Raw genomic sequence first — 18,237 nt, forward strand, 5'->3', positions numbered from 1 at the left:
TTAGAATCCTGTTGGAGTCTTTATGAAATTATATTATACCTTAACCCTAATTGTCTAATGCTCTTTGCCATAGCATTTGTTGATAATTATCACCTTATTTGCATTCACCTCTTGTTCTGTTTCTCCTGCTTTCCTTCATCTCTCCCCTGAGGAGAGACGCAGTTCCTAATAACAGGCAACTTTGGGGAAGGCTTACTCAATGATTTCCATTCTTGTTCCAACTCCTAAAAATTCCTTTCTTCCATCTTTGGATCAGAGCAGAAGTTTGTGACAAAGTGGCATCATGCCTCAGCTGCCCAGACTCCCTCAGGGCCCTAGAATTGTAATGATAATAAAAGTGATCATTCAAAACACTGTGTAAAACTCTACTTTCACATTTTAATGAGCAGCAAAGTATTGTATATTGCATGCTCCTTATTCCCCTACTTGGCCAAAACACAGCCATAGAAGAGACTGTATTTTAGTTTTTCAGCAGATGTTTCAGACCAGCAAATACAATAGTGGCACCAGTATTGTTCTCGATAATCCTCGGTGCATTTATGCCAGTGAGCTTCTGTTCATCAGTGTTCTCAGGTGTCAAAGCCATGGTATTGCAGCAATAAGAACTTCTACAAAATCACGTTAAAGGTGTTTAGACTATGTAACTTTAAAGTCATAATCCTGGCCTTTTTAGGATTAATTAAGTTAAAAATGCCTGGAACCATAACCTTTAAAAGATAATGGGATAAAAAAAAAAAAGATAATGGGATAAGACCTATTGAGTTGGATGGGTCTATTACCTTTATGTATTTTGTACACACATATGTATTTCCTTTTTTTTTTTTTAAGATTTTATTTCTTAGTAATCTCCACACCCAAGGTGGGGCTCGAACCCACAACCCTGAGATCAAGAGTCACATGCTCCACCAGCACCCCATGTATTTCCTATTTTATTTTACACATTTATCGTTTTTAGTTGCCTGTGAAAACAACAGTCTCTGAAGATTTTATTGTATCATGCTGTTTTATAAAATTAATTTATATAGACTAATAGTCACTATATAAATAAACTGGTTTTACTCAGTTCTGTGCTTTTTACATTGTGTAATAATTCTCCTTTCCATCTTTTAAAAAAGGCCTAGAATAATTTCATGGTAGATTTTGATTTGTGTGGAGGCCACCTTTTAATGAGAGAACTGCAGCTCAGGAAGTTAGTTTTTGCCACTTTTACTTAGTGCTTATTATGGAAGACTCATTTGAAAGTGACTTTTTTTTTCCTAATCTCAATACAAGAATAATTTAAGATTATTATATTATAATTTGCCTTACAGACTACTTAGATTGAGAAAATGTCAGTGATGGTGGTAAGATGGAAATAATAAAATAATCAATTGCAGAGTAGGGAAATGACAATTTAACAGAGAATCAACTACTTTGTAATTTAAAAGGAACTAAGAGGAGAGTCTTAAAGAATTATAAAGGAAAACTTTGTTCCTGAGTGTGAATGATGCTAAAATTTTAGATGTCTAAAATGAGTGATTAAAGCAAGTCAATTTCCACACAAAAAAATTATTCTAAGTTTTATTTCTAAAATAACTAGTGATCAGTTTTGGGAAAATGCACACTCATTTCATTTATAAAAGGACATTGAGAGATGAACACATCTTTTAGGAAATTTGAAGTAAGTCAGTTTGACATTTGCATGGAAGTCATTTTCCCTTAAATATTATCTTACCCATTTGTGAAGTGTACTGTAATTACTTTAGATGTGGGAGTTAGAACTAGGAATTTGACAGCCAGAGGTTGGGGCCCAGGGAGACACAAGGAAGTGAAAAATTTGTTTCACTCTTTGCAAATGTATCATTCTCATTTGTATTTCTATTTCATTAATGTGAAATAAAATCACATAAAAGTAATAGAACAGCAAATAAACCTTTAACCTAGTTTTAAGGATAAAAGTGATCTTACTGATGGTAGTTTCATATATATGAGGTGTATTCTCTTCCTGTGTTTATCCATTTGCTCAAATGGTCATTTCACTAGCAGTCTTTTGAAAACTTAAGAGCAGGGCACCTGGGTGGCTCAGTAGGTTAAGCGACTGCCTTTGGCTCAGGTCATGATCCTGAGTCCCCCGATCGAGCAGGGAGTCTGCTTCTCCCTTTGACCCTCCCCCATCTTATGCTCTCCCTCTCTCTCTCATTCTCTCTCTCTCAAGTAAATAAATAAAATATTATTAAAAAAAAGAAAACTTAAGAGCATCATAAAGTTCATACTAAGAAATTATGGATTTTAATATGCACAAAATGTGTTATGGAAGGATGGGTTTCATGGAGATTTTTGCCTTTTTTTCCAAATACCAAATCATTTGGTGTTCAACTTGACTTTTATGTGTTTCTGAGGTTTTAGGACATTTAATTTACTAAATGATTTGCTTTTGAATACAGTCAGCTCTCAGTAAACCAACTTTTGAATTATTTATTATTTGTAGAGCAATTTTAATCTTAGGCTAGATTTTTCCCTCCCTCCCCGTGGTCTTTTCATATGTGTGTCCTCTAGGAAGGGAAAAGTGATTATAATGTCCGCTCAAATAAACAACCCAAATGTGGGTCTGATAGCAGGAAAAAAGGAAAGCTAAACCTGTAAAGCATTCTAAAATAAGATTATTTGTGAATTGTCTATTCTCCCATGTCATGAGAATGACTGAAGGTTGGCTGTATTTAGAGACTATGGTTAAATACTCTGCTTTGTACTGACTTCTTTTAAAGTATAAAATGACCTCCTTTAAATATTGAAAGGAAGACCAGAAAAATAGCCATAAAAAAAAGTGAAAGATCCTGATGTGCTTCTGACATAAATGTTACTTTATCTCTCCTGGAAGCCAAGCGAAGCCAGTCTATCAGCAACTGTGTCCACCTTTCTGAGGCTTTGCCTGCCACTAAAAGCGTCCCGCTCCTCCTTCACACCGTGAGCGCTCTCTTACCTGGTCTCTCTCACTCCTCTTGCTCTCACAGGCTGTCAGGTACTGTAATGCTGTCTCTTGTGTCCGTCAGTGTCCCCGGGCTTCCCCCGCTTGCTGCTGGGCCTTGCTTCCTTTGTTAAACCCCTCCAGCCCCCCACCACGCATGCGTACCTGGCCGTTGCACTTTGCGCTTATTTTCAATGAATATTAATCATTGTTTTTATGTAGTTAGATGTTTAGTAACAATTAAACAGTCAAGAAAAACTTCTTTAACACCACTGGTCTTTTCTTTCCCAGTTAAGAGGATACAGGATTTTGTGGACCATAGTTTTTAACAGTGATGACTGCCTCAGTGTGCCTTCTGTACAATGCTTGCAGAACAAAAGTTTTGAGCATGTTAGTGTCTGAATGCTTGCTGTGCCTCCCCAAAGTGGATAAACGGGAAGATTCATGTAGGCAGGAACTCTTTGGAATTAATAAATCATAATCATGTACAAAGTAATAATGTTTATGGAGATTCACACTGATTATTAAGATCTGGGTAAAAAAAGATGCTAAAAAGTACAATTTTCAAAACAAGGGAACATTGTTCTTGTGCTCCAGCCAATTAAAATTGAGTTTAGCCACATATGGTTTGCACACAGTGTTTTTCTGGATTATTAAGACATTAATAGCACCAAAAGTGGTGATTTTTGGCATAGACCCCTCAACAACAGATCTCCTTTGCTCTACAGTGAATAATTAAGCCCATGTCCAGTTACTTTTCAATGATTCTGTAATGAACTGAATCTTCATGGTAAAGAGGGACATGTTTTCATGTTCTTTTTCTTTTCAGAAAGATGGTATTATTGATTAGTATTTATTTAGTATCAGAGATAGCCTGCTTGTGACTTTCTGTAGCACTAAATCATGCCATGCTGTGGTGTAGCAAAGCAGAATCAAATCTTAATTTCCCTGATGAATATGTAGGATACTATATTATTTAATTAGCAGACTATGAGGGAAGAAGTTCATTTTATTGAGACTAAGGAGTACATTTCTTAAAAAATACTTTTCTCTAGGAAATACCAAAGGTGAAACACAATAAGAATGGTAAGATGGTCACCAGTCAGTTAAATTACTCATGAGCTACTTGATAGTTTGGTTTTCAAAAGAGTGCTACTGCCTAGAAATGATTAATAAAGCACTTAACGTAGTTTGCTTTTTTTTTTTTTTTTACCGTGGTTTGCTTTCTATTTGGCTGATACACAGCTGATATGCACCCAAAAGGAGTTCTTTTCATGGTGGAAAGTTTTTGTTTTTCACAGTCCATTTTTTCCCCATATTGTTCCATTTCATAAAGGTTTCTACTAGTTTGTCCAGAATATTTTTTTCACAAGAAACCTGTTTCTGTTCGTAATCTCATTTTGGAAACTTTTTTCTCATTTGCTGTTACATTTTAGTTTACTCAGATTCTTGATTCCCATATATAGGTACATAGTTCCAACAGAGGTTAAATACAGTTTAGAACAGTGGTTCTCAACTGGGCATGACTTCCCCCCCCAGGGAACATTTGGCAGTGTCTAGAGACATGTCACAGCTGAGGCAGCGCCGCTGGCGTCTGGTGGGATGCTGCTAAACAGCCTCATCGGCTGCACAGGACAGCCCCTTCATGAAGAATTATCTGACCCAAGTGCTGACTACGGGAGACCTTGATTTGGAGTGAAACGAAGCAGGACATGCTGAGTCAGTATTTTCCTGCCCTTGCCGTCCTTATTTCTGGTTTTATAGAACAAAGGGTAAAGGGACGGAGCAGTATAGTGACATTGAGAACATTCTACTGTTTCCTGTGCTTCATCTGACAACTGCGGTAACGAGCTCCGCCTTAGTCTGATGCCATTTGTTCTTTACTGTTAAGGTGATGCCATTTTCCTTTGGGATTGTCCTATCAAGAGACTAGGCCAAGAGCAGTGCATATCAATCCTGTCTTAGAGGGTACATTTCCACTGGTTGGCACACTAGAGTATTAAATTTGTGTTCCAATTTAAATCCTAGTGTGTTGGCATATCTTGCTCACCTGTGGTTAAGTATAGATATAGGTAGATTTATATCCACTTATCCATAGTATGCAGATACTATTAATGTTGACTTTCTGGCCACAAGTTCTTTACTATAAAAATGATTGCTAATTTTGTTTTCATTTGTTAACATATCTTGTTTTGTTTCTAGTCTGTATGACTATACAACATGCCAAAATTGCTTTAAATAATATAAACAATAGAGAATTACTTACCTTCAGCCATTATTATATTTATTCTAGTCCCTTTAGGACTCTCTTTGGTGGCATTAGACTTTTGGGAAAGCAATAACCACCTGTATTCCATTTATATGAATAGCTACATAAACATGTGCGAGGTAGAACTGGCAGTTTTGGCGATTTTCCTCTTTCTCCTTTGTAGGAACAGTTCTTTCCAGCTGTTTTGCAATTTTAACTGCTTTTATGTTGGCACATTTATCAATCAGTGTTTATAGGCCATGCAGACGATAGATTTTATTTTTGTTTTAGGGCCATTGTTATACTTGTAATTAGAGGATCAATGATCTTCCCTCTTTCTAAAAAAGACTCAGTGGTACCTAAGTGAAAGCCTCGTTTAGCTGCTTCTGCCTCTGGTTCTCAGGCTTGCAGGTAGTACCTGAGTATGAGGAAGTGCTTATTGTCTGGGGTTGGGCCGGCTTACAGTTGGACCTCGTAAGAAACCTCAAGATGTTGAGTTGACTTACATCTCTTATGCTTTTTATAGGGTCAAGTCAGTATCACGTACCATGCTTTAAAAGGAAATTATTAATTTTGCCTTTGCAACCCTGTATGAGGGGTAAGTGGAACCCAGAATTTTAGTAATTGAAGAATGAGTCTCACTTCATTTAGTAAGATTAATTAAGGAAGGCTTAGATTAAAGAGTGAGTGAAATTGCTTTGAAAAGTAGTCAGACGTCTGGAATAAATAGAAGTTTCTAAAGACTTGGTGCACTTAATTTAATCATGTAGATTTTTCTCTCAGTGGGAAAAAAAAAAAAGTAATTCTAATTTGGTCATTTTCCTGGTGTTAGAAAGCAATGATTTAGTAGTAGTGTTGTGTGTAACTTACACTCTCAAGAAGCTAGAAGGTCAGTACTTTTAAAATTTGGGTTATTGGGTTAGCAATGCTTGAGAGAAAGTGAATGATTTGGTGAGCCTGAGCTAGTGATTCAGACAAATTGTGTGATACTCAAAATGGAATTCATTAGATTTACCAGAATGTATACTGTAATTTTTATATAACTTAGATTGTTCATTTCTGTTTTGATTATCAGATAATCCTGTATCTTGATATTTGTATATCAGTGTTAAAATGGCCATAATTTGTTATGAAAAAGCAGCTGCTCCAGCCGACACTGTGGAATGGGAGCAGCTTTAACAAGGAGCTTTCTTAACAAATAAAAAGCCAGCAGAGGGAGCTCAAGAACTGTTTAAAAAAAGAGAACAAACTACCAAGAAAATGTTTTTGGTATTCATTTGTTCATTATGCAGGACATATATTGAGTATATACTTAGCAGAAAGTGTGAGAAAAAGCCAAGAAATGTACATTTGCAAATCAGGAAATTGAGCTTTAATTGTGAGATAAGAATTTATTTTTCCACACAGTATCACTTACTAGTCGCCTGTAGGAGTCGCTCAGAGCACCTAACTGCAGCCCTAACAGTCCGTTTGCCATTGTGATTCTCCTCTTCCTTCCCACCCTCATCACGGATGCGCCCAATCCTTACCACTTCTGGTGATTTCTGCGGGCTTGGACTAGCTCCATCTGAGAAGTCCCTACCAACAGTTTTACAAAAACAAAGCCTTAAAGCTGCATTAGGCCAGTCTGTTGGGAAGGCACACCAGCTGGTGATGGCAGGCTCTTCACCCGTCTGTTGTGTTGAGGACCGGTGGGGACACTCAAATTTGGAAGCCATAGTGCTGTGGCTGTCCTGTATCCCACCAGATGGCGATGTTCTTTATCTTTAAAAAGATGCTGCCAGTGTTGGCCTTGCTCTTATTTGTTTCTGCTCCTAGCCCAGAAACCAACATCTACCAGTTTTTGGCATCATTTTAAGTGAATAAAACCCTCTCTTCCCACTGTCCATAAAAATTGGCACTTGCCAGTTATTTTTTAGAGAATTAGGAAGCTCTTGGGCTCCCTCTACTGATACTAGAAAACACAAGTAAGTTCATTAACAAATACAAACACTACCCAGAAGGTTTCAGTGTCTTGCATAATTAGAATAAACAATGAATAAAGACAGCCTGAAGGGGCTGGTCCCATGGTATCTTCTGGCCTCTGTTGTCTAAAGCCAAAGAGCCTAGAAGCAGACCTGTGAAAAGGGCCTAGTCTGTGCTGGGGGACATGTGGGGAGATCACAGATATGTACACATGTCTTGTGTCTCCCTGCGGGAAAATGAACAGTTCTTGGCTATTCAAGGGAAGAGAAGGGCAAAGACAGCCTGGAAAAGACGTGCTTTAATGGGTCTGTGTGTTCTTGCTACCTTGGCCTTCCTTTGCTCATGCCCTGAGTTCAGCTTCCCATGAGTGTCTAAATTTAGACCGTGGCCCGGTACTCTGAATTATAAGTGAAGCATTACACAAATTTCATAGTTTTGAAGTCTCTTAACTTGTGTACGTGTACTTTAAAGTGGAATTTTTATTTGGATAGTAAAAATAAAGCAGCAACCTTTTGTTGAAGTCTGGTGTATTACATTTAAAATCTTCCACGTACAGCTTCTTGATTAGGGAGAGCCAGCGCTTTGGCTCATCTTGGGAGCAAAGGGTTAGACTGAGGGCGGCACATGGGCAGTAAGCCTCATTTCAGGTGAGGAAGTGGGTAACACTGCCAGGTAAGATAATACAAGCTGAATTTTGATCTGTCTCTTTTTAGAAGGAGTGAAACTTCAGCTAATTAAAATTTTTGGAAAATATGTTCTAGCTATATCGACATAAAGTTTCATGACTCTCTGCATGAGTGTGGAGTCTGCTGAGGGCTGCATTGATGGGGTCCCTATGAAGGACCACATGGCAAGTCCTATAGGAGGGGCATCCCCACAGGAGGCAGGGAGGCAGGCAGGAGCAGGTGTGAGGTTAGCATGGAGGAGTGAGCAGCCGGAGGGAGAGAGCAGCTGGTGCAGGTGGGCTAGGATTGCTGGAGACTAAAGTGAGTGAGAGCTCCTGCGGGGGGGTCACATCTGTGGGGTGAGATCAGGGGTAGCACTGTATTCACTGTGAGGAGCATGGGCTTGACTGTACCGTGATGGAGGACCACAGCAGGAGAGAAGTATTGCAGGCAGATCTTAATTTTAGAGAGACCTCTCTGGAGCCACATAGAGAATAGAGAACTCATCCTCTAGGAGAATATAGTTCGTAATAATGCTAGCTGATACTGTCCAGTGGTCAGTACTCATCCGTGGTTTTCTACTTTATGGCATTTATGTATTGATTCTCTAAAAATACCAGTGGATCATTTTTGTACTTTAGTGATTAATTCAGCTTAGCATTTGGTGGTATAAGCTATTAAATAATTACAGTATTTTATTTTGGAAAGTTGTGCATTTATCTGTTAAAAGGAATAATAGAGTTGAAATTCCCATTTCCTAGAGAGGAGTGTGTGTGTGACTTGCTACTCTCCTCAAATGTAAATTACCTATTCTGTGTATCACCTCATTCTCTCATTCCTTGGCATGCCTGTCCCTAGAATTCCAAGTGACTTTTATAGTTCTCAACCATTTCTGCAGCTTTTTCTCTTTTTTTTCTTCACTTTGAAAAACAAAATGCTTTGCAGAACTTAAAATGTATTCTTGGAGTGGAATATTACTGTTAACAAGTGTAGAAAACTTTATGATGTAAATGCAGATTATCTTACTGTATAATTTTTGTGGGGGGGAGTATCTAAAACTACAGTTTTAGAATCGGTTGGTTCAAGTGGTGAAATTATTTTTAAAAATCTTGAAATACATCTCTGCATGTTTTGTGTTCATGCCCCCAGAAGTGGAAGAATGTCAGCAGTCAGAAAATGCACCTGCCGCCGAATCTGGCTGCCTGGTGGCGGAGCAGCCACACATCATGCGGAGTAGCAGCACGCCTGACGTCATGGAGCCGCCGTGCTCAGATTCTCCACAGGGTATGGAGTAGCTGCACTTCCTAACACGACTGCAGATCCTGGTGGGAAGGAGCTGCACACCAGATTGCATTCTGCATTTATTCTCACCCTAAAGGGAACCTTCTTTCTAAGTTGATTGCAAGGATGTGACTTCTGGCAATGAAATATTTTCAGTTTATTTTACTACATTTATGTAAATTATATATAGTTAGGTGTACCTCTTTTAAGAGCAGCCTGTTTGAGGACTGGAGAGAAGTCTGGAGGGAGGGGCTGCAATAGGTGGGAAGCAGAGAATGCTACACCACAGGGTCAGGGAGAGCAGCAAAGTTAGGGGAGGCAGGGGAGGGGCATGTGGGAAAGGGCTGTGTGAGGAGAGCCATAAAAGTTGACAGTGAGCATGGACAACTGGCCAAACTTGTGAGAAAGTTTATTAGCAACTTGTGGCCTCTGCTGAGGTTGAAGACAATAATTTGTGATAACATCCATCTACACGGTGTCTCCGACACCTTTCAGCAACAACAGGGCGTGGAAAGCAGAGGCAGATGGCTAGACCTGTAAACAGCGAAAGACGTGTTTTTCAGGGAAAGCGCATGCTTTAGTTGTGTCTGGTGCCAGTGAGCGTGCTTATCATTTAGTTCTAGTTTCATCAGTTAAGTAAGAAATAAACCAGCTTCTTTATCAACAAGTTATCTCATAGCCTCATCAAAAGAGTAGGCAAGTGTTCCCTCTTAGAAATCTTCTTGAGATAAGAAAATACAATTAAGAAATAACTTGAGAGATGTATTATCTGAAAGATTTTCTGTTCTCCAAAAGGTTTTGTGTAAGACTGTTGTGATTGTTTTCCCCCCTGAAATATTTGATAGAATCCACCAGTTGCCTGGAGTTTTCTTCTAGGAAGATTTTAAAATACCATTCAAATTTATAAATCATTTTAAGACTATTAAGATTTCCCTTTTCCTATTTTGATTCAGATTAAGATGTGTTTTTCTAGGAGTTTGTTCCATTGATGTATTTTTTTTTCAAATTTATTGGCCTCTTATGATCATTTGAAATTTTATAGGCTGTGTGGTGATATTCCCTTTTTTATTACTGATACTGGTTATTTTTGCTTTCTCCCCAATCTTTATTCTTGAGTAATACTGAGCCACCGTACCACTCTATTTTCCTGTCAGTTCACCAGTTCACCTGTCAGTTCAACTCAAGTAGCTTTCCTCTGAGATCCCTTTCTGAAGGCCCCCAGGAGAGCTCTTGTTGCCCTCCCTTGTGCCAACTTAATGTGCTAAGTGGACCTGTTGGCTACAGTGAATAGCATTCAATCCACTCTCTTAAAAGCTCTCTGTGGGTCAAAAATTCTATAGAGTAGACTTGACCCATAGGCTACCAGTTTGCCAGATCCATAACTCCTGTTTTTACATATCTTAGAATATCTGAATTTGATTAATTACTTATATATAAAAATCCTTTTCTAATTTTATCATCTGAAATTTTATTTTGTAAATTTTTCCCCCAAATCTCTAGGTCAAAAGGTAGAAAATGTACAGACTTTGAGTTCTTCAGAGTCCAAGCCTGTTCAAGAAAATAAAGGACATGTGAAGAAAGAACATGAAGGAATAACAGTAAGATATTTTTGAACTGTATCAGTTTGTTATTAAAAATAAGCATATACATTATTGGCAATGTAAATTTATTAGTAGCAGCGATACTTTCTTTTAAAACGTTTCTCCCTTTAGATGGGTTATTGGCGGTTGGTGATTGGTTATTGAGATCTCTTAAAGGCTTGCTTGCTTTCTGTGTAAATTATAGTCACATTCACAGATCAGTACTTCTGAAACAAATAATGCAATATAGGTTAAGAAAAAAAAAAGAAGAAGAAGATAGCAGGAGGGGAAGAATGAAGGGGAGTAAGTCGGAGGGGGAGACGAACCATGAGAGACGATGGACTCTGAAAAACAAACTGAGGTTTCTAGAGGGGAGGGGGTTGGGGGGATGGGTTAGCCTGGTGATGGGTATTAAAGAGGGCACGTTCTGCGTGGAGCACTGGGTGTTATGCACAATGAATCATGGAACACTACATCAAAAACTAATGATGTATGGTGATTAACATAACAATAAAAAAATTTAAAAAAATTATAGTCACATTACAAAAATAGAAAAAAATTAGCATGAAAATGGAATTTACCTTCTGGTCTGTACGTAGCACTCAATATTTTTAAACAGGTATCCTTGCCTGTCAAACATATTCAGATTCCCTGTTCCTGATAACTGCTTTAGGTAGTATGCTCCACCTGACGTGAGTTGCTAGATAAGTAAGTTTTTGCAAAGATCAGTTATGATTTCTTTTTTAGAAAATGTAAAATAGCATTTATTGGGTTTTTTTTAGACCAAATATAAAGTATAAAGAAGAACATTAAAAAGTAACCCATATCTCATGTGTGCAGGTAACGTAGTATATATTAATGGAAAACTCAAACATCACAGAAAGGTGCAAAATAAACAGAGAAGGCCGCTCCCTAGTCCTCCCTGCCTAGAAGATAACCAGTGTTAAGTTTTTCTGTCTTTATTTTTTGAAAGGGCATATACCAGTTTATGTATGTATATTCTGTATATATGTGTATGTATATTTCAACAATCAAATAAACACCTACACACCCACTGCCCAGTTTCAGAACTAGAATTTTTCCGGTGCTGTTGCTTTGACCTATAGGTTCTTTCCTTGTCCCCTTAGAGAACAGCAATATGTTGGCTTTGTGTTTATCATGTCCTTGCTTTGCTCTGTAGTTTTGCTCTATATGTATGTATTTCCAAACACTATATCCTTTAATTTTCCTTATTTTTAAACTTTATTAAAGGATATTATTGCTTTGTTTACTCAGTTATGTATTTTTAAGATTTATCAACATTGTGGCATGTAGCCTCTTTTCTCTGCTGTATGACAATCCACTGTGAATAAGCCATAGTTTATTTTTCCATACTCTTGTTGATGGACATTTAGGTTGTTGCAACTTTTTCTTTAATGAAAAATGCAGCTATGTACATTCTTGTATATGTTTCAAGATCTACATGTTTAAGATTTTCTTTATGGTGACTAGGAGTGGAATTAATGAGACCTAAAGTAGAAGAATGTTCTTTACGAGAGAATGTGTGTTTTTCAAAGTGATTACACCACTTATATTTCTGTCAGCAATGTGTTAAGAGTCCCCATTCATCCACATCAATACTTGCTATTGTCAGATTTAAAAATTTTGATGAGTCAGATGGGTGAAAATGGGATCTCATTTTATTTTGCATTTCTCAGACTAATAAAGTTTAAAATCTTTCCACATGTTGATTGACCATGTGTGTTTCATGTGATGTCTTTGCCATTCTCCTATTGATTTTTTTTTTGTCTTTTTCTCTTTTATTTGTACTAATTCTTTATACAGTCTGAAGACTGATCTATTTTGGTTATATATCTGGCAAATATCTTTTTCCAGCACGTGGCTTATATTTTCACTCTCTCAAGGGTGTCTGTTGATGAACAGAAGTTCTTAATTTTGGTATTTTTGTTAATCATTTTTATGGTTAGGTTTTATGAAATTCTTAAAATGCCAACTCTACAAGCATAAGAATATAAGTGTTTCAGTTTTGCTCTACACATTAGGTCTTTCATCCATCTGTAATTGATTCGTGTTTATGGAGTGAGGTAGGATCTAATTTTATTTTATTTTTCCCCACATGGATCACCACTTGTCCTGGGTCCCATTTATTGAATTCATTTTTCCTTCATTGATCTGAAATGACACCTTTCTCTCATATATACTTATCTTGACTCATTGGTTACTTTGTCTCTCCAGACAGTAGTATAATATCTTAATTACTCTAGTTCCCCTGTTTCTTTCTCCCTTCCTCCCACTTTCTATTGAAAGCTAATTTTCTACTATCTTTTGTCTTTCATTGTTGCTATTGAGAGTTCTTCTGTCCATTCTGTCTAGTTGTTGTTCTTTGTCCTTGTCCTTCGGTCTTCCTGCATTATATTTAAGTGCATTTTCTTTTGGTTTATACATTTGTCCTTTTTGTATATCCTATATGCCATGCATCTGTGAATGCTTGCTCTTCCATTGTTTTTGGAAAATTCTTGATAATAATTTCTTCAAATATTGCCTCTTTTTTGTTCTTCAGCTCTTTTTTTTCTAGAATTTTTAGTAGAAATACATCTAGACTTCCTCATTTTTATCTTCCATGTTCTTGTCTCCTTTCTTATTTTCCACTCTTCTTGGCCATCTTCTATATTCTGGGTAATTCATCAGATCTGTCTTTCATTCACTTCGATAGTTCTGTCTTTACTGAATATGGAGTTGGCTATTTAATACTTCCACTGAGTTTTTTAGTTCAACAATTATGACTTTTGCTTCTGGTTAATTCTTTTCAAGCATTTCTTGTAATTTCTAATAATTTCTTGTTCACTTTTGTGATTCCCATCTTTTATTCCTTTAAAATAGCCACAAATTACAATTCTAAATTCTTTTTCTGATTATCTGAAATCCTTAGGGGTGGGGATGGGGTCTAAGTCTGATATTTACTGTTTCTGAGACTCTTGTACATGATGATTTATTTCCTTGGGTGTTGGGTGATCTTTGATTTTGAGTTCCTAGCTGATGGGTCTTAATCTACAGAAAACCTGAATGTCTGAAGTGATGGAGTTTCACCAGAACGTGTGCATTTGTTTCTTCCAGGAACCAAGGAGTGCTTCTTTAATCCTGGACTCTTGGTCCTTTTGCCACTGGCAGTGGTAATATTAGATTTACCCTTATGGCAGCCCTGTTTCACTGCTTTGGTTTCTGCTCACTTTGGGGGGTGGGGAGGTCGGAGATTGTGGATCACAGGGAGGTTTATTCTACTTCCTGGGAGCTTAAAATTTTGATGTAAAATCTAGTTCTGTAGCTGGAGGAAATTCCATCTCTCATGTAGTCAGAAGCAGAAGTGCCCGCATTCTGCTTTTTAGTTAAGAAAAGATCCTGGGTATATTTCCATTATCACATTAGGTATATATCATCCTTCTTTAAGGCTGGGTAATATTTTTTCATGTGGTGTTAGTCTTCTGAATATTTAATCCATGACCTACTTCTGTGTTTTAGCTTCATAATTATTCTGTCTTTTAATTATACATCTCAGCCCCTCCTTTTCATTTGTTTGCTTGTTTAGTAGTCTTCCCTTTAGTTTGCTCATTGGATCCCAGGTTTTTTATGCACTTTTCCATGGAGGACCTTAAATATTACATCTTCATTCCTGACTTTCTCCTCTATCTCATTAGTCCTGGAGTGATGGTGCCCACTTACATTATATTGTTTTGGATATTTAGCCCAAAGACGAAAATTAAAATATCAGAAATCTTCTCAAGTTCCTTTGTTCTTATGCTTCCTTCTTTCCTTCTTCCCATCCTTCCTTCCTTCATTACCATTGTTCTCATGGTCCCCTAGATTCATATCCTTTTGTGATTTAATTTTCCTCCGCTTTCATATACAGCTTTCATATAAGCTCTTGTCTGTCATTCTACAGCATTTTCTTATTTGTCTTTTCTTCTCCTTTTCCACTGTCAAAAGCCTTATCCTCTCATTCCTTAATCACTATAACAGTTCCATAGCAATTTTCTTCTTAATATTAATCTATCCCACAAATAACTATTAGACTTATCTTTCTAGTTATATTTTTAATCACAGTAAACTATTGTCTGGAACATAGAGTTGCTCGTTTTGTCAATATTGGGTTGAAATTTGTAAGCCTGATGTTGAAGGCCAGTTGACAGCTACCTCTTTTAGAAGGTGGTCTGCATTTTCTTCTTAACATTTTCCTTCTTCACCTGACTGCCTTGCATGGCCTGCTATATAATCAGCTTCTTTTCCTGCACATAGAACTTGCTGATTACTACTCAGTGCTTCCTGCCTTGAATCCCCACCTGCCTTCTCTCTACCACTTCATGTCTGTTGCCTTCTTGAACAGCTCTCCTGTAACTGTGAGCCAATTAAGGTAACACTTTATTCTGCATACCTTTTAGAGAGAGTTTACTTGCATATTTTGCTTATGTACCCTGTAATCATTTTGTGTAATGTGTATGTTTCGTCTCTCCAAGCAAGTTATAAATTTTAGAGAATACAGATTGCCTCCAAATGTTTTAGTCCTCTCTATTTAGCACAAGGTTTAGTGTGGAGTGGTGCTCAGAAAAGTCTGTTGCACATTTAACAAGGAGGCACTGAGCGACCTTTAGATGTCTGGGTGGAGTTTACACCTTCCCTGCCAGCACCCTCACCATTCCTGGGCAGCTCAAGCCTTCTGCAGAATTGGTTTCACTATGTATGTGTGCTCAAGCAGAGGTACAAATAAAACTTTAAAGTAAATTATTTCCATAGAAGCTGGCGTCCCTTCTCAGTAGATCAGTTTAATTGGATGTCACTTGACAAAGGAGAAGCCAAAAATTTCAGATCTTGAGTAATTTGTAATTCAATTATAGTAATTTGTGAACACATATCCTTCAAATGGAAAACATCATTCAATTTTTTTGTTGCTATTATTGTTTGTTTTTCTTTAGAAATGTGAACTAGAAACTTAACAGTCTTATAAAAATTAGAACTTTCCTGTCACAAATGCATTATTTCTTTTTGTCTGAAGATCTTAGTTCGAAGAAGCAGCAGCCCTGCTGAATTGGATTTAAAAGATGATTTGCAGCAGACACAAGGAAAATGTAAGGAAACACAGAAGAGTAAGTTCCAGGAAATGCAGTCTCTGTTCATCCAACTTCAGAGTCGATCTATTTTGTTTTCTTCTACTTTCTGATTTGTATGATACCTTATCCTTTGAAGAGACATGGTTGTGAATTGGGACATTTTTATTTCTGGAATCCCAGGATTGATGGATGGTACACGTACAGTAAAACAGATCCAGTCCATTATGTGTGCCATAGAGGCCTGTCATTCCACCCTGGGCCTTTCTCCAGGTGAGAGGCACAAGCAAGGCCAATGGCTGGGTGAGCAAACAGACCCAGAAGGAAAAGTGATCTTCCCCAGAAAGTTCCCACAGGCTAGGAGCAAAATGCTTCAGAAGTGCATTGAAGTCAATGGTATAAGTATTTAAAAAATGAAATTTGATTCAAATCCTTAGACATATCATATACTGTATGTGGACTGGCCCTAATAATCTGCTTCCCTAAAGTCAGCTGCTTGGCTGCCCCCTTCTCAGAAGCGTAGTAAACAACTCCTGCAGATCTAGGGTGCTTCTGGTAGAGGCAGAGGAGCTCCTCTTAGGCTTCAGACCCTGTTGGCTTGGAGTTCTGTGGCAGATGAAGGTAGGGACCTGACACGTTGGTTACTGGGGCAACTTTCAGTTTATCTGGTGGCTGGGACAACTTGCAGCTCTTGGCACGTGAAGAGAGGACAGCAGATTAGAAGCAGCAAGGCTGAGGGACTGTCAACAGTGAATGCAAAGAGCAGACAGGAAGGGTAGACACATAAAACTGTTAGGAAGTAGACAGAAGACTTGGAGGACCAGACTGTCTAGGTCTGTTTTGTGTCAGACTAAATAACTCTATAAGGCTTAATAGCCTTTGAAAGCATCATTGTATTATGACAAATTAGAACTTTTTAGTGTTTAAAGGGGAGAATTTCTTTTAGAGAAAATCTTTTGCAGTTGGACATCTCATCCCCCAATGAGCCTGGGTGATTCACACTGGGTTTAGGTCTAAACATCGAACTCAAGGTAAAAAGCATCCTTAGGCTCTTGTAGCTGGCAGAATAAACTTGCATTTGTGGTGAAAGGAATTCCCATCTTCTTCTTCCACCTGTGCCCTTTCGTAGTTGAGTAGGTTGCAGTAGAAAGCTGAACGACTTGATGTAATCTTTTGGGGATATGGGATATTGAAGACTCCCTTGAAAAGATTGTCACTTGGTGATATGTAGGGGAGCTCATAATGACCATTAATGCCCTGCACCTAGGAGCTTTGTTTTGTTGACCAAGATCGCCACAACATCAGCTTTTGAGCCCCCAGCCCCTGAACGATTCCTGCTGTATCAGCTGTTGAGTTACTCACGTGTTGGTGATTGGGAACATTCTGATTTGCAGCTATTTGTTATCTCAGACTTCGGTTCTTCCATTGTGCCAGGTGAAGGTATGAGCAGTGACAGAGCTCTGGGCTATAACAATGAGGCAGAGCTGTCCATGAGCCCATGGCTAACCTGTGAGGAAGACCCAGAACTGAACACTCCCACAGATGCTGTGACTGACTCCGATGCCCGCCATTGGTTACAACTGAGTCCCACCGATGCTTCGAACTTAACAGGTAACTGCATCTTTGAAAAAGAGGCACCAGTGTGACCAGTTGGGAATCCCAGAGTTTCCCAGTTGCAAGAATTCTAGGAATCCTTTAGCACAATGATGATGGGGTGCTACTTCCAGCCAAATTGGTGTGGCAGCCCCCACCACATGTACATAATCAGTCATGAATTCTCCAAGTCCAGTGTGGAAAAGATCCTAAAACAGTGGTCAGACACAGGAGGAAGCAGGCCATGCTGATGACCACTGTCCACCATGGGAGCGAGTGATGCTACTCATGCCAAGCCTTTGCCATCCCTGACCAAATTTGCTTGACTCTGGAAACAGAGAAGAGTGATTTATCCAACTCACATGTATCACAAATCCAGAATGAGTCAAAGAGTCTGAATAGCTTATTGATTAATATTTTCTTTAATTTTTACAATAAAACGTTTGACACATACAAGGTAAGTTGTGACCTATATGGAAGTTATGGGCCATAGTAATAAAATGATCATGTGTGAGCCTGCTACCCAACCTAAGAAATAGAATGGCTCCCACACCAGTGAAGTTCTCTGTAGGTCCTTCTCAAGTCCCTTCCCTTCTTTCCTCATCCAGTTGCCCTAGGTGCCCCAATTTATTCAATAATAATTCCCTTGATTTCTTTGTAGTGTAACCACATATATCTGCATCCTGAAACCATGTATCATGTCATTTAGATTTTAGACTTCTAAAAAATGATATCATATTCTGTGTTTTTTGCTACTCTTCTCCCCTGAGTATTATATTTTATAAGATTCATGAATGGACTACAGAGGCAAACTTTCTAGATCTGCATCCAGGCTTTGCCAACTAATTGTTGGGTGGCCTTGAGC

The 18,237-nt window shown here is 38.2% G+C and overlaps 1 protein-coding gene across 7 annotated transcripts in view; it reads left to right on the forward strand.

Moving 5' to 3' along the window:
- The window catches only part of RALGAPA2 (Ral GTPase activating protein catalytic subunit alpha 2), a 341,673-nt gene that overhangs the window by 144,248 nt on the left and 179,188 nt on the right, over nucleotides 1-18,237 (forward strand). For 6 of the 7 annotated variants that reach the window (XM_027624203.2, XM_027624204.2, XM_027624200.2 and 3 more), the window contains 4 exons: nucleotides 8,972-9,106; nucleotides 10,604-10,701; nucleotides 15,728-15,818; nucleotides 17,214-17,390. In XM_027624203.2, coding sequence (XP_027480004.1) covers nucleotides 8,972-9,106; nucleotides 10,604-10,701; nucleotides 15,728-15,818; nucleotides 17,214-17,390 — 501 coding nt within the window. The remainder of the gene's footprint in view (nucleotides 1-8,971; nucleotides 9,107-10,603; nucleotides 10,702-15,727; nucleotides 15,819-17,213; nucleotides 17,391-18,237) is intronic. The other variant, XM_027624201.2, reaches the window with a different exon arrangement.

The sequence above is a fragment of the Zalophus californianus genome, chromosome 8 (assembly GCF_009762305.2).
Source record: "Zalophus californianus isolate mZalCal1 chromosome 8, mZalCal1.pri.v2, whole genome shotgun sequence".
In the NCBI taxonomy this organism is placed as follows: Eukaryota; Metazoa; Chordata; class Mammalia; order Carnivora; family Otariidae; genus Zalophus; species Zalophus californianus.